General features: G+C 34.9%; 1 protein-coding gene across 12 annotated transcripts in view; it reads right to left on the bottom strand.

The window, feature by feature from the left end:
• Positions 1-24,870, bottom strand: part of FOXP2 (forkhead box P2) — a 405,984-nt gene that overhangs the window by 99,187 nt on the left and 281,927 nt on the right. For all 12 annotated transcript variants that reach the window (XM_077178958.1, XM_077178957.1, XM_077178959.1 and 9 more), the window contains one exon: positions 23,639-23,728. In XM_077178958.1, the coding sequence (XP_077035073.1) occupies positions 23,639-23,728 (90 nt within the window). The remainder of the gene's footprint in view (positions 1-23,638; positions 23,729-24,870) is intronic.

Here is a 24,870-nt window from a genome sequence, read left to right as displayed (position 1 = left end):
ACATCCACATTTTCTATTAAATTGCTACTTTTAGACAGTGCTCTGTGTAGTATGATCCTCTTAATCCACAATTCAGGACTGATAATCATTCTTTCCTTTGTACATTTGTAGGGATCTGTTGAAATGCTTGACTGCCTAAACTACAGTAATTTCTTTTATGCAGTTGTAAATTAAATTTTGTAGAAGTGGAGGGTGATTTAAAAAAAATAAATTTCCTTTTAAGAAACTTAATACAGCAAAGAAAATTCAAGAGGTAGAGACATTCATAGCTCTGCAGTTACACAGGGAGACAGAACAAAACAAGAAGTGACAATTTTACTATTGTGTTATATGTACTTTCCTTACCCAAGCTGACATATAATGTAGGATACTTTACATAAACACAGAGCTCATGTTGTTTTATCTTGGAATACTTCTTTCTCATCTTTTGAATATACCAATAAAGAACTTTGACTGATTTATAAATATTTCTCCCTGCTTATCCGTCACTTTCCTCAGAAAAACACCATTTGTTTACTTTATATTCTGTCAGTTCAAATGGTGCCAAAGTGACTAAGTCCAGTAAAATAAATAATACATTCCCTAGGAAAACCACATGACCAAAAAATAAACTTGAATAAAAGAAGCTGTAGGAATTAAAACCAAACCTTAGCAAAAAAAAACCCGCAAAAAACAAACCACCCAAAAGAACCGCACCAACCCAAAACCCAAAAAAACCCCCAAACCAAACTGTGACCTTATTATTAAGTTCATTAGCAAGCACTGAAAAGGAAAAAAAGATCACAATTCTAAACAAAAACTTAGAGAATGTAGCAGCTATAATTACTAGTAATATTATACAATGTAATTGAAGTATATATGTAGATATTTTGGGTTTAAAGGTACCTCTTTATCACTTAATGATTTACACATTAAAGTCCTTAATCTACCAAATATCATTAGAGATGGGGGACACCAAACTGGTGGCAGTCCATCAAAGATGCTGCCAATAATGATTTGGATTCTCTGACAAGTGGTCCAGATAAAAGTTCTGTTTCAGATGTTTTTTCATGCAGATTTTGGAAGTGAGTATATAAAATTTCATTCCTAGTTTGATCTGTGCTTCACATGTTTGTGCGGATGTTTTATAAGAAGGTCCAGCCACTAGATATGCCGAGACTCTGAAGTTCTAAACCAAAACCAAACACAAGTCATTGCTTATTCACCACGTAGACCTTGTCTTTATTACCTGGTTATTCTTGATGGAGCTGAGCAAGATATTTCAAAGAGATGGCAATGATACCACCAAGGGCTGTAATTTGAGCTGCAGTTTCTCTCCAATACAAGTGAAACTAGTCCCTATTTCACAACACATTACACAGAGATTGTGGTTGAAGTCAGGCTAACGACTTACACTGATGGCATGCTTTTATGTAGTTTTTTCTTGCAACATGAATAGAGGAATAAAAACTCGTTATTCTTTTATTTCTAAAAAGTTTTTTGTAATCTGAACTCTTCCTTACAGGTCGTAGGAAACAGAGTTGTTTAATTTCTGCATTTTTCAAATGTACCTTGACAGTAAAAGAACATACCATATTAAAAATATATATATATACAGGGGAAAAAAAGATAAAAGGATCTATCATGTAATTCCACATTTTTCTAGCAGCAATATTTAAAACGCAAATTAGCTAAGTGAATACTGAGTTCATTTATTTTCACATGGAAACTTCATCCAATTGTCAAACTGACCAACTCAGAGTTCCACCCTGCCACTGGATTCCTTTCAACCTACTATAGATCTGGAAGGCTCATCAGTTTGGAGAGCTAATATGGGAAAGTACCAATGTTTGAAGAGCCTCTTTTCTACTTCACTATAAAATAATAAAAAAAACCCCAAATTTAAAAAGGTCAGCTATTATTTTCATTTGAACAGCAGTGCTAAATGTCAAAGTGGTTGGCATTAAGTAAGCTTGTAAAGTGACTATTTAAAGCACCCACGTATGTGCCAATAAAAGCACTTGAGACAGATAATCTGAAAGAACAGAGAAAAAAAATACTGGATTTAGTATGAAGACTTCTGAAAAACCCCTCCTTCAAGGATTCAGTTATAATCCCACAGATACAATAATTAAATGCACTTCATGTGGAGTTGATCTGGTACTGATATACTCTTGTACAAGGTAGCTTTGTACTTGAGTATTGTGCAAAAAACAATTATTTGCCCTTGAATCATCTTCATGCATGAAGTAATGGCATTTCCATTTTACAGATGGGAAAACTGAATCACAGAATAGCTTGCTCAAAATTATTTTTCATATTAGCAGCACTGGACAATGAAATTCAGAAGAGAAATCCACTTGGTGAGTTTGTGGCTCTGTGAGTGCTGAGCTGTTCAATTTTAGACAAGCAAAGTGAAAAAGGTGATGAACTTTAACTCTTAAAACACTTCAGGACACATGTAACTCTTTTTTACACCAGTAATGGGAATATTTATATATTAAAAATTAGAATATCTCTGGAGCTTGTTAAATATATGGATGCTGTAAGAGATTCAAGTTCTGGGCGTCCAATACAGCTTGCTGATTCAAAACTGAAACACAGAACTCAGACTTAATGTAACCATAGACTGGAAACTGTAGGCCCAACCATTAGTATCACAAATTCATTAAGGAAAAAAAAAATCCCTTTTATTTTATTTTTTTAAAATACATACTATGCTATATATCAAAAAATAAAAATTCTTCCATGGGTAAACAGACATGAATTGCAGTGCCTAGAGTACAAACAATAAGCACATTCAACTTCACCGAAACCTAAAGGAGCTGAAGGCTCTCATCTCCATGATAGATCGTGCCCTTTAGAACTGTGAAGTAGCATGGTGAAAAAGAAAATTGGAAAGCAAAGCAAGCCATAAGAAATTCTGAGCACATTTGCAAAGGGCAGGTACCTTCATTCTGGTCCCATTTGTCTATTATTCTTTCCATGAGTACAATATAACTCCACTGGTTTCTGCAATACTTGTAGCCAAAATAAAGTGGTTATATCCAGACTGCTATGACACCTGCAAGGTATGGATGAAGATCAGAGACCACCTGCTTGAGATTAAGTGCCTCATGTGCTCTGGGCCTTTCCTAGATTTTGGTGTGAACATAACAGAGAGGATAGGAAGACAGTAAAAATATTTTGTGACTCCAACCCACTTAAATAAAAATAATCTGCTCTAACTGGAGCTTCATATCAGAAACCAGCAAACAGATTTCCATCTAAATTATTTTGTCAACAGCATGGTGGTATCCTTGCTAACCTTATATGGCACCAGTGAATAATTAGATACACAGGGGTGTGACTCCAATTGAAGGTGTTGGCATTGTAGCACTCTGCGAAAATATTAACTATGAGGTTAACTCCAATTTTCTCTTCTTTAATTAAATGCACATGGTACTAATGAGGTAACCTACTGTTCCTTGATAGCACTAATTAGCTAAGAGGAGAGCACACTCTCACACTGCAATTTAAACCTAAAAATAAGGTTGAAATATGCTAATTGCAGGCAATTTAAAACAGTACAAGTTGTAGAACTAGTCATAATAAGGAAAACTGACTGCTTTACAGCTCTGCAGCTGTAACTTTGGTTAAAATAAAAACACCCCACATAATTTTAGAACAATTTGGCAAAATATCCACCAGCCTCCTCAAAAATTAGTTATTAATTCAAAGAATACAATACAAATGAAAAAAAAAAGCAAAACAAAACAAAAAAACCCCTATAACTCTATGTATATCAAAAAAGATAAATAATGCCTAATAAATATTAACAAAATCTGATGGAGTCTATGAAGAAAAATATCCTTTTTTAAGCCTAAGTTGTAGCCATTAATTTTCCTAAACACTTCTTGGTTTCATTTGTAGAGGTGTCAAGCAGCTGCAGCTTGCACTGATGTTGATGGAATCCTGGGTACTCAACTTAACTGAAAGTCTGGCCCTAAAATGAAACTCCTGAATGGGAGAAAGAAAAGGAATAAGGGAAGATGTTCTCTCAAGAGAAAGTAGATTTTAAAGAACAAATCTGAGATCCTGTGTATGACTTTGAAGTGTGTGTTCTTTATATGGTAATGATGGTTCACCCTAGTCGGTGAGTTGTAGATGAAGTTGCCTAACACATAAACTTGTAACAGCATTTTCAAATTTCTAGCTGTAAAGCTTCAGCTGTTGAGTCCAGAGAAGATGGGCAATCAGTCTTTTGCTACACAAGTGATTTTGCTGACTAATGCATGGAGGGACAGTGGCCTGAGCTTTGGCAGACCACTTTCTCTTTCTCTCAGTATTTTTTTCTCCTTTACAAAAGAAGAGTAGCAATGCAAAGTAGATAAAAGGATTACAAGATAGTGATCCTTTAATAAGACAGAAACTGGAGATGTTAACTGAATATAGACACAGGAAAATCTTGAACTGAATGAAAATAGCATCTCTCACACAAACAAAATGTTTCATCTTATTTCCTGAGTTGATAAAGAAAATAAACACTAAAGAAAGTGATAACACACATATTGTTATTCCAGAAAGAAAGAAAACCTGTTCGTGTGTATTTATAGATATGAATGCATGCTGTACACCTTACAATCAGCAGATTTCCATAAGGCATAATGAATTATCAAGTTATCTGACTTTACACTACATCCTCTGTTTTAATTTTAAGCAATTATATATGCCTACAGTTCATTTTTCAGGTGTTCAAAATTTAATTCCCTTCTAGGACTGTTAGATCAATGCTGTGGTGGGGTCTAGCTCCCTAGTCAATGAAGCTATGCTACACAAAGGTCCATGAAATGCCCATTTCACATTTCCTTAGGCATTATTACCACTGATAGATTTTCATCAAGGACCACAGCTATCATATGCTACAAGAAAAGTTCAACAGTAATCAAAAGTGTTACTAATGTCTCATTTGCCAGGTGATTCTTAACATCACAGAATCTGCTCAGTAGTATTTATAGCTTACATGAGGGGATGGACTATTTTCAACTGCAAAGGAGAGTGAAACACCTAAAAGAGCCCTCACCAGTCTTAGCTGGGCATCAGAATTATCCTGATTCCAAGTCAGTGAATGATTTAATTCTGCACATGTGAGCAAGACTAATTAAATGGTAATACAGATGTTGAGGCAACTACCAGTCTGTGAACCTCAACTTATGCTACCCCTTGTCAATGCCAATCTCAAAAAAGCAAAATGTCATCCCCTTCTGAGCCCAAAATTTCTCTCCAAGAGAAAACAAACACCATGACCTGTGCAGCTAAATAGCAGTGGTCCTGACTTAGGCAACTATAATGATATAAATGGGATGCAAATATGCTCAGATCCAGTTCTACTTATACATGATTTATTGTGGGGCCCAGAAAATTGCTGATATTCCACATACAAGAAGTATTAAAAAAATATTAGTGATGAGGGTCACTGAAAGGCACTTTTTTGTTTTGTTTTTAATTCACTATTAGTTGCTCATGTATTCAGGCTTTTTTATCCTAATCTCAAAAGACTCCCCATAGAACTCTGTGAGAACTTTAATAGAGCCAAGATGGCTTTGGCCATCTGTTTTAAAGCAGTCTCTACATGGGTGACAGAATCACACAGTTCCCTAATGCACGCTGTCTTTGTGCAGAAATGTCCAAGTTGCATCTTTATTTCTGAGACAGAGGCATAACTTTGGTGAGTTCCAAGTGATACTGGAAGGTACCCATATTGCATAGCATGAAGGACATTTCTGCATGCAAACACCTCCAAAAACAAGCAGTCAAGCAGAAGTAAAAACTTTTCTAAATGCAAAGATAATTAGCCCCACAATAACATCCTACTGAAATGATGCATATAATTCAAATCAATTAGAAAAGGAGGTTGCTGTTTTATCTGGTTGACAGTTGTACTGTAAAGTGATACAGCCAAGCTAACCCTAAAGAAAAGCTTTACCATCTTCTGCATACATAATGAAGTTCCTGCAAATCTTTTCTTTGTTAAATAGTTTGTATTCCATTAAGAGCATTCTAATAAGTGAAGGAAAGATTTCATAAGAAGCGAACAGGCTGTGAAGCAAACAGTTACCAGTTAAGCACCATGGAAATAAATGCAATTTTAAATAATTTGCTACAGGTTGAAGCCACCTCTTAAACACAGAGTTATTCTTCTCCTTGAGGGATGCTTTAGGGAAACATACCTCTCAAAAATTAAGAATTTTTTTTTAAACTTCTTGCACCTACCTTTTAAGTTGTTCACATAAGTTACCAGTTGTGCTTTGATGATAATAAATAGTAAGAAATTTGACGCCATTGGGTTCTGCATGGAACCCAGTAACTATAGATTTTACTTTTTTTGCTGAAACATATCCAGAAATCAAAACTGAATTTTCTTTTTGTTCTTGCAAATAAATAGGAAACCCCACCTGAGCCATAGCCATAGGATTCAGAAAAGCAGGAAGACCTTGTTCTAATTTCATTTGCCCAGTAGTCAGCTGTTAGAAGCTAGTGCCCTCAGCCTCTGCTTCCTGAGACACATGAGTTTTCTCAACTGTTTGGCCCAAATTCCCAGTCCAAAGCATCCCACATAGCACAGAAACCTCAGATTCAGATATGTGACCTACCTCACTGACAGCATATATAAAATTGTCTTGTATATGCAGACATATACAAACCCCAACTACCTAGTGTTTTCTATTAACAGAATATAAATTACTATGAATCCACATCATATGCAAAAGATTTAAGGAAGAAAATACACGAATACATAGATTCATAGTGGTTTTTGATTTTTAAACTGGGTAACTTGTTAACTAGGTCCATACTACAAGAATATAAAAATTTCCCATCATGTCTTCATTTTGGACATCCTTTGATACTAAATCTCTCTGATCTAGAAAGAACACAAAACCCAGCTGAACATTTCCATAGCTATGCATAAAGGGAACATGAGGCAAATAATGGTTAAAAACATATATTTAACTCAGAGACCCAGTTTATGATTGTTTAAACAGAGTTGGTCTTGAAAAATAAAATCCTTTTTAAACACATTTTCTCTCCAATGTATACTTTTTAAAGATTTAAGTGAATCAGGCCTAAAATCTCTGAAGGTTTGTAAATATACAGTAAATGGTTGAAGAAGATAAAAAGTTGTCTTACTAAAGGTTTACGCAAAGTCAAAAAAAGAAAAAAGAAATATTAGTTCATTCCCTCTTTGAGTTAGATTTTAAAATTGCACCATGGATATATTTTTCTAAAGAAAACAAAGCAGATTACAATATGTTTCTACAATATATATAAAATAAATTGTTACACAAGAAAATATCACATTTTAGAAAGGTTTCACCATATGCTGGAAATTTCTCCTTTACAAGCTCATTATCCAATAGTAGCTCTCAAGACTAAAGCTCATTTACATGTAAAATAAGAGTATGGCCTACTCTTTAAAGGCACAGTGATAAACACACCAATTTGACAATTACATTAATATGAATATTTGCATAGTCTCCAGTCTCCACCTGTTCTTAATTTGAAGCAGCTGCAGAACAAATCACACCACATAATCTGAATATGCCACTGACTCACATAAACACACCAACCCTTTTCATCAAGTTTTTTTTTTTTCCCTCTGTTTGTATGTTTGTTTTGAATTTACATGAACTCACGGAAAAAATATTTTTGGTTGGACAATTTCTATTCATCAGCAATAACATATAGAGGATCAATTGCCTTTTTGCTATTTTGTTTTGGTTTTTTTACTCTGTTTCCTATAACAATGAACATTTAATTTCCATGACTAGATGAACAGCACAGAAAAATTTAATATTTTACAGCTTACTGTACTAGATACACCTCCTGTGAAATATGTTAAAAACATGTGCAGTCACCACCCAGCACAATAAAAGTGTACCAATGAAATCCTGATAGCTCTTAGCAAAATAGGACTGAATGGTCACCAATTCACTTTCTTGCAAAATCAGTGCTTTCCACTATTTAGAAAACTCTGTGTTTTGTACCAGCAGCATAAAAGGAACAACAAAACCACAGTTGACTGATAATTCAAAATGACAGTTCACACTAACGACACATTCTTCCTACATGTATGCTGTTCCTTTTTGATACACAAACAAGAAATAATTGAGTAATTTAAGACATTGACTCTATTCCTATGCATTCTGACTGTCATTAGGCCCCATTCTGTAATGTTAAACTGATTCAAACTGAAAGAAAGATGAGGGAAAGGCAGCACATGTGGGAAATAACTGAATACATCACACATGCCTGATACAGCAATGATCATGAAGGATAATGCCAAATGCAAAATACTCAATATTAATACTAATGGTAAATTCTTTTTCAATGAATAATCAGCAGCACAGACATACAACCCATGTTCTTCTTTCCACAGCTTTTTCAGGAAAAATAACCCATTACAGGGCCTGTGTTACTTATGAGGGTGTTGCCTACAACCTCTAAACTGATTGTTTTACTAAACACAGATGAGACCCTTCTGTGTTTCAGAAAAAGTATTTCAAATTGGATATCCATTTGGACTGGGATCCATCATCAAATACTGTGGTAGATCTACAATTCTTAGCATCAAAATAAATATGAACTGGAGGGCCAGTTCTGAACAGTCTCAGCCATTCTGACACTGAAACATTACCCAGACAAAGGTGTTTTGTAACAGAAAACCAGCTCCTCTGGTGGCTATCAAAAAGTGTAAAATTTTTTATATTAAAATTATATTGTAGTGGAGATAACATTGTGCGTTATGATGATTCTTGCAGTGCAGAAAAGAGCATGGCATCTGCCTGAAGTTGTCACATCAAGGAGAGTTGACAATGCTTTTCCAGTTCTAGACTAACAGAGCAAACATGTGGGAATCTTAACTGTCAGCAATTGGGAACTGCAGCAAAGGCAAATGACAAGCAGTCTGGACAATATGTAGGACCATTGTAAGCTGTCATCAGAAATTAAAATGGGCAAAGAATTAACCAAATTATTTTGAGAATTTTTATCATTAAAGATATGTATATTTAATAAAATATTAAACTATCATTTAGCTGTAAAACAAACAAAAAGGAAAAAATATTTTGTAAAGGAGAGACATTTCTACAATGTGAAGCAGAGGCCATGCTGCCTAACTCCTGGGAACAATTTATTTTGATGCTGATGTCTGGTACTTTCAAGGTGACTTAGCAGGATGCTGGACTGGGAAATTTCTTCCTATTCCTTTTTCTCACTGAGTACTTAACCTCTCCAGGCTAGAAAGAAATAAAACATATTCCATATTTTACCATTATTTATAGGTTGACTGGATGAGACACTGCATCAGACTTTGCTGAGCATGGTTTTAAGCATACTAAGAAACATCCCTGATGTTGAGTCAAATAACTCAGAAACTCTCTGTGCTGATGTAGTGGAAGAAAATGGAAGCATTCACTACTTGCTGTAGTCCTACCCAACCAGACGTGTCAACTAATATTTGTATCTTGAGGCACTATATGTGTCAGATAAAACTTACAAAAGAAAATAAGAAAGATCAAAGTTAAACAGCTTGTGCACATTAAACCAATGTTTGCACATCCTTAATACCCATGTTAGGAAGAAAAGCACCAACTGATGTCAGACACTACTAAAAATCAAGGTTCTGCTAAAGAACAAATAATAAAATCAAAAATCACACAATGTATTTTAAAATAATTCTACCAATGTAATAACATGGAAGCTAGATAACATGCCCAACATATTGTAAATCTTTTAACACTAAATTAAAAAACCTGATACGAACATCAAATGACACAATATGATACCTACATCAATTTGTTCATCCATCCTCATTTCAAATGCAAAACTGTACTGTGATTTTAAAACTTTAAAAATTCTTGAAAGCAATCACTGTGGAGTTTGGTACACACACTTTTGCATGAGGGGTATAAAAGCAGCCACTCTTCCTGAGGAGGTGTTCAGTTCCCTTCATATTTTTTCACAAAGATAAACACTCATCAAAGGAAGTGTGGGATGGATGACTACACTAGGGGGAGTTGATCAGCAGAAAAACTAGCACAATCTTTTATCTAAAATTAGCCTCAGTGTAAGAGATGTAAATCATAAATGGCCTCCTAGGTGTAAGATCATACCCTAATCCTTCATATATGTCTTACACTTGAGGTGAGCCATTTTATCATAACCATATCAAGTACTTTTGTCTCTCTTGGATCTCTCAGAGAGTAGAAACAAAGACACTGATCTTAGGAAAACAGAAACACAAAATATTTTTAATTGCCACCACCTTCTAGTACAATTTCATTGCTGTTTTTTTCAGACCCATAAGAAAATCAGAGGGGATAAAATTGCTCTCCGTGACACCAAACATATGGAAGATTTACACTGAACAAATAGCTTTTAAATGTATACCTGATATTTTAATTAGGAAAGCAGTATACCCAGAAACAAGCAAAGTACCTGAAATACAACAAAAATGCCTCAATTTCATATTGACATAAATATTCTCTCAAGCTAAGTCTCTGTTCTGCCACTAAGTTACTCTGTCACATTCTTTTAGTACTTATTTAACTTCCTACAAAATTGAAATTCAGCTTATTTCAGAACAGGACAGTCAATAACAGAATTTCATTTTGCCTATTTTCATAGCAGCAATTTATGTGAGATTATATGTGAACTGTACCCTGCAATAAAGTTAAAATTAGGTTATAACTTACCTTGATACTGTGTTTCATAGTTGTTTTCACCAACTGAACAGTAGATGATAGACTGACACATCAAAAGAATGGAAGCTACCTTAAGAATTGTGTTGTAGAGGGTTTTTTAAATGCTTCCCTCACTTCTAAGGAATGCAGGCACCATTTCTCTCCTTTTTTATTGACTGGGTTATCTGTATGGGAACTGAAGACATAAAAGGGAAGATCCCTTTTCCTTATGGTGGAAGAGACACTGAAGTCCTGTATGTAGGACCAGGAATCTGAAGGTCTGGGCTTCACTGCCTGCATGGCCAAAGCTGTAACATAGATACAAACTCATGGAAGTGCCATGGAACTTCCAATGGAATTGAGGTAGTACCTTTCTCTTTTCAAAGGCCCCTTTTTAATCACTTTCAGAGCATGACAGACATTGAGCATCTAGTTCACTCTGTGGTGTTGGAAAGTGGCTATGTTGCTTGAAATCATTTGAGGGCCCAACTATTTTCCTTGAGCTTAATCATATTAATCCAATCTTTTCACCACCATGGAAAGTAGTTGTGGCTAGTAAAATGCATACTGCATCATCCTGATGTCAGCATTGGGTCACAAAGAGAATTGTTCATTAAGAGGCTGAACTGGGAAAGGTTTGATATTTTAGGGGTTTTCCTCTGAAAAGCATGACTAAAAGCAGCTGTGAGAAGTCCAACGGACTATGACTTGTGAAATATGAAGTTTGCCAGTGAAACCAGACTGTTCATGGAGGGAAGTCAAGTTCACTTGAATTGTCAAAAGCACATCATCAGAAGAAAAACATAATGGCTTCTAGATGTTGCTTGGAAAGACAGAAAAATGGCAAACTGAATGACACAAAATTATCCTTTAGCCCACTGGGCTGCTTTTAACAGTGGTCAACACTCAGTGCCCAAAGAGAACAAGCACGGTGGCAGACAAATATTGAGATGTGTTCCCAAACTTGGATACATGTTGCTTGAAAACCAATCCTTTCAGCTTAATTTCATGTCTTTTACTCCACAAAATAGAGAACAATTAGATCCTGTGGACCCTCAGAAGAACTACAAGAGCTGGAGGGATGATAAATGAGCAGAGATACTTTCAGCTCTGTATGGATCATATCTCCTTTTCCTTTACCAAGGAATATTCAAAACTTGAGCCAACAGATTTTGGTATTCCCTTAGAAATGTGAATAATATATACCTACTCCTTGTGCTCACACAGTTGGGCATGAAATACAGTCAGACATAAGCTAGCTGCCTGCTGTTCAGTCCCACTTAAATAGGTATGTCAATGATGCATGTCTCTGTGGGCCTCTGTGGCTCCTCTTCCCTCCTTGCACTCTGTTAGTAGTGCCTGAATGCACTGAATGCTCTCTGGGTATCTGATCCACATTAAAATTTTGTACAGTTAATAATACAAGTAGACCCAAATCTCTAACACAAAGCTTTTGCATCTACAATAGTAAGATGAAAATAAAAGTTTCATCCTAACAATGAGATCAATACTGGAGATGAAATCTAATGCATTTTAAGTTTAAAACCAGTGGATATTTGATCATGGACTGCTAGTCTAGCCAAGTGTCTAGACCAGTATTTGTCAAAACTAACAGTTTCTCACTCTTTTTTCTCTAAGAGAGAAAGCAAATGAATTATGCTTCCATAAGAGATACCCTTCTTGTGTAAAACACATTTAAAACTAGTAATTAATAGTGAAACCATAAAGTTTATATGTAATGAAATGAAAATCACAACAATAATATGTCCCAGAATGAAGAGAGGAAGAACAATGTATTCATCATTTTTGTGGCACCATTCCAAAGGCTCTGTGCTAATGATGTGTAAACACCAAGGAAAAGACAAGAAAAATATAAAATGATCTGCAGGGTGAAACAAAGGTTTTCAAAATCTTTTTAGAATTTCTGTTGACAGTTTTACAGGGGAGGGAAAAGTGATTTAAATAACAAGGATTCTTCTCTGAAAAAGGATTCTGCTTATGAGTCCCTCCTAAAATCTTTGCCATTCACAGAGGTTTAATTGAGAACCAATTTTTGTGTAAATCATGTGGTGCAACAGCATCTCTGATGTGTTAGATCTCACCTAAACTACAAGAAGGGGTCCTAATACAGCTATCACTAAAATTACTTGGAGTTTTCACTTTAAAAAGTTAAGTGAGTCCAAATATAATAAAGTATTATCAAATAATTTTGTGGGTTTTTATTACACTGGAACTTATTTTAAGTATGATGCCATTACTCTATTCAAACATTCCTAAAAGCACTTCTAGCAACGTACTATATTTATAATCAAAAAACCAAAAATATCCAATAAATCAAACAAATTTAGATAAATATTTTATCTTGAAAATCCAACCCCTATAATCAATTGGCATGTTTCACTACTACAATTTACCTTTGCAATGTTACCAAACCCCAGAGGATTAGGAAAGCAGTCTTAACAGCTGGTGACACATCTCTATGGACACTATTATTAAAGCTATTAAGGCTCATACAATTGCACTTAAGTTTCCTAACTAAAAATATTCTAAAGAATAATATACAAAGTTATAATTATTTGCTTCTAGAGGTTTGGCTGGAATATTACATTACCCCCCAGCCCAATTACAATGGCTGAATACTCACTCAAAGAACTCTAACCAAGTATTCCCCACCCAGGAAAAAAAAACCTAAACATTTCTAGACTAAACTATTTTTTGGATTCTAAATTAGCATGACTTTTCTTAATATGGAAAAGAGTCCCCTCTCTTAATCTTCACGCTGAGACTCACTGGGTCATAGTATATGCAAGGCCTTAAAATGGTCACAATAATAATGATCTCATAAGGGGGTTGTTAGACTAATTAATTTTATTTTCAGGTACTATGAGACAATCAGCTAAACACTATAAACACTCTAAAACATTCTGAAAGTGTGTATTTTTGGAGGAAAACATATTTTACAAATCAGTTGGGTTTTTAGTAAATTCTGTCTCTTGTTTCAGTGTACTTGTTGCCAGGAAAAGCATACTTCTTTTAGAATCAATGCCTTCCCGTTAAAAATGTCCATATTTATTAATTTGGTGGTATTCCTTAGAATTTTTACTGATAATTATGAAGTCAATACATTTTTGTATCTAACAGCCTGAGAAAGTCTTGAACATATTAATTATGGGAAAGCTACAGCTACTTAGATTGTGCTCACAGAATTGCTTTATTTTAATCCAACAAATGAAGATTAAAATATCTGAAATGGTTTCAGGTAGTTTATCTTTCATTTTCATTCACTGAAAGTGAATTTTAAGAGATGTCATGGTGTGGATTTTTAGAATGCTACCTGAATTTTACTAAATGTCAGTTATTATCTAGTCTTTAATCTTTTCTATTCATGCAAGAGGATGTAAATATGCAGAAAATAAAAATTATTTCTGAAAAACAATAAACTATCATTTTCTCTGGGGTGCTTTAGGTAAATTCTGAAACTTTAAGCCATTAAAATCCCTTTAGAATATCTTCAATGAGTCTTTACCTTTTTTAAGAAAACAGCAACAACAAAGAATACCACAACACTTCAGAACTAGAAGAGATTTTCTGAGTTTTAGTTTGTTTTAATACTCTAATTCAAATCACGTAAATCCCCTTCTAAGTTGCCAAGCTGTAACTTTAAGCAGGCAAAATATATGGGTGGTAGCTATTGGTTCCAGTGCTTCTACTAGAACATTCTTCCAGAACTCTTTTCTATGCATAATGAAAAACTTTATTTTCCATAGTTCATGCATGCTTACCTTAGTTGCATGTTACCATATTTAAAACTCTTTTAAAGAAATATGACAAATATTTCTTCACTCCTAAAGTTTCCTTTTTGACTCAAATTTCACAGAGCAATCCTAATGTTTCAGCCTGTAGTCACCATTTCTGCAGGAAACTTTCTAGTACTTTTATAGCATAAAAATGTATCCAGAATTTACACAGCCTCACTGTAGGTATACAGCAAGCATGCCAAGCTATCAGTCACAGTCAGAACAGTGAGATACCTTCACCCCTGGATATTCAGGGCATCAGTACTAGAATCCTGAATCTTCTTTCAGCAGAACCTATATGGAGTACATTTCTAATATACCAATAAGACACTAGGAACTAGGTGGATTTCATATCTCCATTATTCCTGATGATATCTCAAAGATCTCTTTTAAAACTGAAACTTAATATTTCCCTATTTTAATTGGAAACATGGTTTTAAATTTAAGATAATATCTTATTTTTCTCACCTATGTTTTATCTCTGGTCATTCATCATCATACAGTAACCAAAACACTAAACTGCTCTTTTCCTTTTTTCATTTAGCTGATAGACATAAGACTAAAAAAAAAAATAAAAATTATCAGTTCTTAAGCAAATGACCATATTTTTTTGCTGTATTTTCTAACATTTATTAGAATTTACTTGCTAAATTAAATTTTGAAAGATATTAATCCTGTGCAACAGCCCAGCCCTCCTGTAAATCCTATCTGCCTATTTTGTTTTTCATGGGTGAAGTACACGCCCCCTCTTACTACAGAAGGCTTAGAGTTTGGCATTTCTTCTTCCTTACTCATAGTATGGTTTCAGCCATTTCTAATCAAGAGATATTTTTCTGCATACAGCAACGTCAATCATAATTTTCCTCTGAATTTGCATCATTAAAATTCCATTCAGATACTATGCTCTTAAAGTGAGCATTTTCATGGTACCCTACTCTGTTCTTAAAACAGAAATATACATTGTTTTGCCTATGATTTCACCCTAAATCTTCTATTAAGAAATGTGTTACTTGAATTTGGAAATTTGATTATTCCTAAGAATCAAGTCCTTAGACATCTGCACACTAAATTACAGCAGCATCAATTTAGGAATCACTTCTGCCAGTGCAGAGTTGATTTTGATATTTTTTTTCCTCATGTGTTGGGTTACTGTATTGTTCTCCTCAATACTGTGGAAGCTGTCTTTCCTATTAGACAGAAAGTATATTTATTGAACAAACGGATTTACTGTGAATACTTGTGGAAAAATGTCATTCTTCATTTATACTTCAAGTTCTTGGTAAGATCCTTGAAGCATATCGATGTTGCTGAAACACTGTACAGTTCCTTTTGTATATATTATTATTATACAATTGCTTTTCAAAGTTTCACATAATCAAGTAGTAAAGCACTGAAGTAGTGTTTAGTAAATTTTTCACCATTAATTCCATTCCATAAGACCTTCATCTTCATCTCAAGAAAATATTAGAAGAATAAGAAGGCATAAAATGACCTAGAACATCAAAGTGGCAATTGTTAACCTCCTTCCACAACAGGATGGGCTGATATACTTTTCCACCAGACTGTGTGATTGCTTTTTCATCAGGACACATGCTTTTCTTCTGTAGCATTAGTGCATACTGTGTGATCATTGGGATCATTTTAACACTTTTTAACACAGCCTTACATCCTTACAATGTATACATCCCAAGTGATGGCAAACTAAAATTAACACCTATGTTGATCTTGGCATACATTCAGATTCCTGATTAGCTGGCTCCTCACATCCCCAGTCAGCTTGCTTGGTAAAGCAACTGGAAAAACATGACATCATAAAATAATGTCTAACAATTAGCATATGTCAAGAAAAGAATTCAATTCACAAAGCAAAATTAATCTGAAAAGTATGTGAAGAAAACAGCTCAAGGAATGCCATGAGTGGTCAGGGACAGAAACTGAAATTTCACGTGTAAAGTTGCATATGCTACTATTAACTGAAAAACCTTCCTTGTTTAGTCACAGAACTTTTGTTTTGTCCAAAAATTTTCTTGACTTTATAATTCCCTGATGAAAGAAAAACCTTTGGCTGGGGGGGTGGGGTGGGTGGGACTTTCCTTAATGACAAATTAACTAGAAACAGCTCTGAAATATCTATCCCCCATCTAGAGCATTCATAGAATATTTTGTTTAGTTGCTTTTTCTGCTTTAGTAATTTCTAAATTGACGTACACTAATGTGTTTTTCAAATTCAAGAGTATCAGGAGAGCCTTGCTCGAGTGGTGTGATCCTAAACTGGCATAATTAGGGCCCTGCCTGGGAGCAGACCCATTAATAGAGCTGCACACTGAGTGGGGAACCATTCACACTTTCCCTCTCAGCTCTTCATGAGCTTTTCTGGGCAATGAGCCAGCTGGTAAGAAAATCAGGCTGATCCAACCTGTTGCAAGAGCCTGGAGAAGTGGCTCAAGGGAGCCTCCACCTCACAGCTCTGCAGTGGGACCAGTCACACAGCCCCAAGGGGAGCAGTCACAGCCATGCGTGCTGGCTGTGCTGGGAGGGACATCAGGAGGACAGAGCTTTCCAGCTGCTCAAGAAGGCAAATCAACTGCTCAGTAGTCCTTGGGGATTCCTACAGTTCAGAATATAAAAAAAAGTCCACTCATCCCATACACAGCATTATTTCCTGGTGACAGACAGGCTGCACATTCTACTGTGGGGGAAGGATGAGTTTGCTGGTCTGCCATATAAAAGCTGCTCTGAAAAGACCTAGACAGTGTCTCTGAAGGTTCGTCCTTCTGAATCTGAATGAAGAACTGGACTGTGTGTTCTCCCTCTACTCCTAGTTCTCCAGAAGTACCAGAATCAACAGAAGAGAAAGGGGAAAGGAAAGACATCCCAGTGACGCAGGTGATAATTCCTGGACAGTCATAGGAACAGACTGACACATCAGATTCTGCACAGACATGTGTTCAACATTAAAATGCCTCTTGAAGTCGCTGATCACATAATAATCCTAATTAGTATTCTGCACGTTCGGTACCTGTAAACAGAACTTGTATAATACTTTCCTCTGAATCTAAAATATTTTATAATATTACAAGTATGTTGTCAGGATAAAGAGGTGATCTCTGCATCACCTAGTTGTTTGTGGGTTTTTTGTTTCCATTAGATACAGATAAATCTATTATGTGCTAAATTCTGTTAGAAAAGTGCTACTTAAAATTTTCCCTTATTACAAAGGTGACACATAAGGTTAGCTGGAATTATTTATACTCCTGAAAATGACAATAAGAGATAACACCTCAAGGTGATGCAGATATACTTTAAACTAAAAAGCAAACCATACTAACTAGTGCAACTTTCTTAGTAGATGTATTTTTTTAATACTGGAAGTTTTCAGATTAAAATGTGATTTAAACTGAATCTGTTATTAGAAGGTTTTACAGCAACATGATGCAAAATATGGGTTTTCATGAGTAGAAAAGCTTGTCAAGGACAGGATGTAAGTCTTTGGAGCAAGTTCTATCTATGTAAGTAAGAACTTCCCAGCAAGTTTGCGGCACTGACACTTCCACTGTAAATGAAAGAAACAATGTCTTGAGTTTTTTTCCTTTATTACTGTATTTATACCTCTTCCTTAATAGAACTCCTGTTTTCTACACCATATAAGCTTGAACATGGATATTTCTTCTTTCCCTTCCCCCTACACCTTACGTAAAAATAACTCCTTGCCTTCTTTCCATCTCTTGGGGTTATCCTTGTCTTTAGAGTGGGTATTACCGATGCAAATTTCTGCACGTCAGAGGATAAATGCATATTCCTCCGAACAGACTTACAAGGGAAAATGGGACTTATGATTTTCCAGCAGCTATCTTCCAAATTTAATTTACCCCAAGCCTCAATGTTTGCTTATATGTAGGCCACACATTTCCTCTAGAATTATACTCGAGAGGGAGGAAGACTGTTTATCACTAGTCTCCTCTTACACTACATATTATGTATTTGAATCTTTCTATATCAGTGTTTTCTACCATGTACAAAATCCTCCTACTTCTTATGCTTAGCAGCATGCATTAGATAAACAGAAATATGTAACATACAGTTTATGAAAAAAGAGTTTTAAACCAGTTAGATTTATTTCTATTTCTGTTCAATGTAATGCAAGGAAAATTCTCTAAGTTCCAACCATAACAAGTTTTTTTTTTTTTTTCTGTTTTTAAAATGGCACTTTTTGACTGATATTAAGCATGCACGGTTGAAGTCAAAGTGCATTAAATCAGAGGATATAATTTAAAAGCAGTGGGGTTTGCTTCTTTTTTTCCCACATTCCCTATTTCTCATCTCTCATCAAGTCCTTAAATATGTTTAAAAAAAGTAACTAAAGGTTACAATATTAATGATATGTTTGCTTATTTATTATGTGCAATGAATTTTAAACTCAGGCCCATATGAAGATCCAAAGGGAGATGACCAAACTAGAAAAGAGTGAAGCAAGGAGAGTGGGTTAAAAGAGACTGTGAATATCTTTTCATGCTAAATTTTTGCATTTTTAGTGTCTTTTAAAAAAATGGTTCTTCTGATGGTATTCACCAATGAAATAAAAATTAAGTAATTAAACTTAAGTGTATATATTTCCCAAAATTTATCAAATTATTAAACTTCAGTGAAGTGCTTATGCTAAATAAACAAAGCTTACGATAACAACTCAACACTCCATACAGCATGATATTTATACAACTGGCTTGGTACACACTGAGCTTAACCCTTTGATTCCAGGAGTCATGATTTCATGACATGCCATCCTCTTATGGAATGCATTTGTACTGATGTTGAAACAACAAATCACCTAGCCTGAAGGAAAAAATATCTAACCAATTCATTGTAGATATATTAAACTATGGGGCTGAAGATAATTATCTATTTATTCTCATTGACATAGCATTCACAGTCTGACTGTGAAAAAAACTACTCCTTTAGAGAAATTACCGGGAATAGAAACAACTAGGCAAACAAATGGAATTATAACTGTGCATATCACCATTCTATGCAGACAACAACAGTATGTGTATCATGGACAGATTAATCTAAGCATAGAGTCTGCCTACTTGGAAGGGAAATAATTGCAATGCTGTACGTGAATACCACCAACGGCAGAAAATTGACAGCATTTACCTTTGGGTTATGCTTGTGCTCTCACAGTTCTTGAAGAACCCCAACTGTTGCTCATGAAAATGATGAAATGAAATGTTACATTTGATACAAATGAAATGAAATTAAATGAAATGAAATGTTACATGAAAATAAAGCTGCCAGTATTAAAACTCATGCTAGATGATACCATGGTCTTCAGTGGCTCTAAGGACAGTGACCTTCTGCCCTAGGAAAAGAACTACATGTTCTAAGAGCCAAGGTGACCTTTTTTTCCTGTTATGCCTGCTATGGAAATTTGGTGATAAGGAGAGAAATCCTTGAACGCAATTAGTAAGCTTCACTGTGGATTACCATTATAACCAATTCTACAGAAAAGAAAAATATTCTGAAACAAAAAATGGCGCTACAAAAATCTTAATCTTACCACAGCAATATTTTACTGGATGCACAGTAAAATAGTAAATGCTATTATCTCATCATATTCAGGTTAACATTACCCTCAACTCTGATCACAAACCCTCCATAGCTATTTTGCAATATGTCATTAATCAATGTACGTACTGATTGGGTCCATTCAATTGGTGCATCAGTGTAATGAATGGCATATATAAACATGTTTCAAATACATTTATTCAGATATCTATACATGAAAGTAAAATCACTACCACAATTGGTACTCAAGCTTGTCAAAAGGGATGTTTTTCTTCTTCTGTTTTACATAAGACATGCTAATGGTTATGCCATCTGCAGTGTGAAACCCAGACAAATGTAAATGAAAGTAATAGTAGATCAAGACAAGCGTCTATCTCAAACGGCAATTTTTGCAGGTATTCTTTTAACTCGCAATCTAAATATAAACCTCCTGTCCCTGAAAATACAGGATAACTACTAGTTAAATGTAATTTTTGCACTAGAAACTAAAACAAAAACTTCTGCACTTTTCAATAGATCACATAGCTAGTGGTACATCTGTAAAGGCTTTTCATGAGTTTACAAAAGACACTCAAATTATTCTAGGAAAATTTCAGCAGTTCCCCTAAAGCCATCCCCTCAGTAAACCACAGTAGAACATGACAACTTACCCAACACCCTCTTTTTGCAAAGTTGAAGGTTTCTTCAATCAGCTTTCAACTTGCTGATTAGCTAGTAGGTGCTGTAAGTCACTAAAATACTTGACGCATTATGAAACAACAAAGAGAACATACAGAAAAACACCATATGCTACTTTCCTCCCAAAAAAGATGGCCACTAAAATAAATACTAGTTTTTTTCCTCTTTGTCTCATGGAACAATAGAATATTTTACATCAAACTACAGAGCACAAGATGCATGACAAGGCTTACCTAATAGCCACATATGCTTGCAGATGTGTGAGCTAATTTTAAAGGTTTTATGGCATTTTTACTAGATTTATAAATCTATTCTAACATATCCACAGTTGCCAGATTAGTAAATTGCTCTGAAATGGAGGAAATTAGATATGCACTAATTTAAAAGTACTTTAAAGTATTAGGAGAAGTCTGTTTTCTCAATCACAAACACAAGTACATGTATTTCTTCAATTTTGTCTTATAAAGCTTATACAAATTTAGCAATTTCTACTGCTAGAAGATTTTCGATAAAGTTATCATTAAATTTGCCATAAGAAAATAATAGTGCTATACAATTTTATGACAGTATTTGGTCAACATGGTGATCAAAATGTGAGTTCCCACTACATGATGAACAATGAACAGTAAGGGACAGAAGTAGAAAAGCTCAAAAGACTCATTTCCAAAACCTTTATACATTCTTTTCACTAAAAAAGAAAATTAAAATGTAGCTTGTGCTCATACTTGAATTTACACGGTATTTGATACATAAAACCAAAGTCTGGGAGCAAATTCCATTTTTCCTCTCCTTTAAAAATGAACCAAATGAAGTGTTCAAGGCCAGTAAGAGACACTATGTACACACTGATGATGAAAGAAAAAGTTGGAAAATAAGGAATAATCTAGACTTTAGGGAGCATGTAACAGTTTCTGAAAATAAAATTATTTGCTTTATTTTCTTCTTCCTGCCTCTCAAGTGTGACTCATGAGATGCTGATGCCTCCTGGGAAACAAGTGATACAGCACCAACACATCAAGCCCTAGCATTTAAAGGACACCAGGCCATAGTTAGTGTTTTGAGAGCATGAAAGCACAAGACTCCTTCCCCTTATCTCATCATCCTCTGGGTTCTGTCTTTGCCTCCAAACATCATTTTCTATCATTTCAACAATGCCTACCACAAACAGTGCACCCCCAGACTTCTTTAACCTTGAAAACAAAGTTTGTGAATGGGTGGAGAATGTGAAAAGAGAAGTCAGTAGCTCCTGGACTGTGATGGTTTAAAAGGTGGAGGATTAAAGTAAGAAAAAATACGGAAAACATATACTGGGAAAATACCACGATTTATGCCTGTTTCATATACTTTCCTTAGTGCCTGGTCCTGGCCAATTCAGAGACAGAACATAGGGCTATAGAGGATCTTGCACACTCTTTATACAACCCATGTTACCTTTCAGAATGAGGAGCCAGCAGAATGAAGCACTTTCACAATATTCATTGAATCAATCATTTTCATGATTCAACCCTTCAAGGTCACTAATTCCACTTTAAAAACTTAAAAACCCCACATAGTTGATAAGCTTCTACCTTTATGTCTACTCTTCTTATGTGGCTTCAGTGCAGAAAGTATTTGATACAAAGCAAATCTGAATTTGCACTTACAAAGCAAAGTCAAGGGTGAAGAGTGGGAAGTTGAGGGGGTCCCAGGACTCAGCCTTAGCCTGGAATGGACAACAACTACAGTATGGCAGGATGCCATCATGTCCTGTTTTCCTTTTTTCCATTTTCTTTAGCCATATTCCTAAATTCTTGTTTGGTTTTGAGCAAATAAATAAAACCTTAAAAGTGTATTTGAAGAGAGCTGATCAGGAATGTGGAACTGTTTGCTGCGTCCAACACTGCTCTACCAAGTTTCACAAAGAAAAGCAGACAATGAGAATCACATTCAGAAACTGCACAAGTGAACAAATTTCACAACATTTCCCTGGTGGAGAAAAAAATACATTCTAGTGCCTGGGGTCCTCCATTATGCATGACAAAAACTAAAAATGAGATAAAAACACCCTACTCCATCAGAAAACAGGGGAAGTCCTGAGAGAATAAATGCACACCCAGAAAAATAGATGTGAGGAAGAGAATGGTAGGATTTATACTTTTTTAATTTCCTGAACAAAATAAAATTGTCTGCAATAAAATGCAATTCAGCAGTTAAGCACCCATATTGGTCTATATACAAGAGAGAACAAGTTTTGTCAGCAGAACGCAATTTGATATGGAACTCTGCATTAAGAATAAATGATTAATACCTCATAAAAATACCGTACTGACAAAATTTTCTAGGAATAAAACTCTCTTTACGTTTTTACTAATGCATTTAAAATAACTATTCAATAGCAGAACTTCTTGTTTACTCATTCATAATCTAAAACCCAACAACATCCTAATGTGAAATTTCATGACATATGTTTTTTTCCAAAATGGCAGAAGCAGCTTTCATAATTTCATGCACTTGTGTTGGTAAGTTTCTGAAGACTTCTCTGTCACTTAGGTATAGTAACTGTGAAGTATTTAGTTTTTCTCTGTTTTTTCACAGATACTGTTTTGCTCCCAGTGTTAACATGTTTTTTACAACTTAAACCATGTATGTATAAAAATCACATAGCAATCCTGTAACATGTCTATAAAGAATTAATGTACCACAGTAACTGAACTCAGAACTAGTCTCAGACCTTTTAAGCATGTACAGCCACAAAAGGCTTTTGTGTCCTGCACTGGTTTTTCCCTGTGCAGTAAGCAGCAGCATGTGAATATGCACACACACGGCTTAGAGGACAGGCACTGCCACACACCCCGCACGTGTCAGCCAGCTCCGCACTCTTCCCTGACATTAAGGTCCCAAAAGCAAGGAGACTTTACTAACCTGCAGCGGTCTCTGTTTCTCACTGCCCTTAGGAGATTTCAGTCCACTTGTCTGTTGCTGTAAAAGCAGCTGCCTTGCTGCCTGGAGTGCCTAAAAGTAAAGAAAAAAAAAAAAAAAGTAAATAAATTCAACCAATTCCTGGAAAGAAATCAGTTACTCATTGCTAATTTTAGGTAAAAGTCCAATTGAATGAACAAAATCCCCTCCTATTCGATTTGTATTTGCTATATTTCAGACTTCAGGGTTGTTTTTTTTTAGTTGAAACATTAAAAAAAAATATTCTGAAAGTACATATATAAGACTTCACTAGAATTTATGGATGTACATGAAATCCTGCAGGAAATAAAGTTAATTTGTTTGAAGTGCTTGAAGAGGAAAAATCATAAACTGCATCAATAGCCTCATTTCCACAAGGAACTTGTCTTTGAGTGTTCAACTAAAATGCCCACTCCCTTGCAAATTATCATTCAATTTGCATTTTCGTATTACAATTTGAAGTAAAAGCAAGTAGACTTCAAGTGTTACCAGAAGCTGTAATTAAATTTGACAAATCAACATCAGATTATCTTGAAAGTGAATTAATAAGGATATTCATTGAAGATTAAAAACACTTTTTGTACTTACAATTCAAGGAGAAACCTCTCCTTTGACAAAAAAAAAGGAGTACAGTTTTAATGCCAAATAAAAATGAGTGGTTTTAATTTGCATTCTTAGGAAAATCAGAGAACAAAGAAATTATTACTCAACCAACCAGATCAGGCTCAGGGATGACAGTATACCAATCAAAATAGAAGATGTTTTCATTTATTTTACGTTTTCATTCCAACTCAGCCAAATACAGTTAAACATATGAAACGTAAACAAACATTCTACCTACCTGAAGAGTGCTAATCTGTATTATTTTTCCCTATAAAATTATTTCTAAAATGTCAAGTGTTATAAAGTGGTATTTGGAAATTAAAAAAAAAAAAAAAGCAAAACCAAAAAATGTGATTCAAAACATTTCCACTGAAACTACCTGGAGAACTCATTCTTTCCCCTTAGAAAAATCAGCTCAATAAATAGCATTTATAGCTTTACAATACATCACACTATTATTTCTGTTATTAAAACCTACTGCAGATGGAATGTACTGCAACAAATGCCATTTGATCAATGTTCCCTAAAATAATAAAGATTCTCAACTGATAAAGAAAGGTACAATTTTGATTAGACTCAAATGAGCTGGTTTT

The sequence above is a fragment of the Agelaius phoeniceus genome, chromosome 5 (assembly GCF_051311805.1).
Source record: "Agelaius phoeniceus isolate bAgePho1 chromosome 5, bAgePho1.hap1, whole genome shotgun sequence".
Classification (NCBI taxonomy): domain Eukaryota; kingdom Metazoa; phylum Chordata; class Aves; order Passeriformes; family Icteridae; genus Agelaius; species Agelaius phoeniceus.
This window is presented reverse-complemented; position numbering and strand designations above follow the sequence as displayed.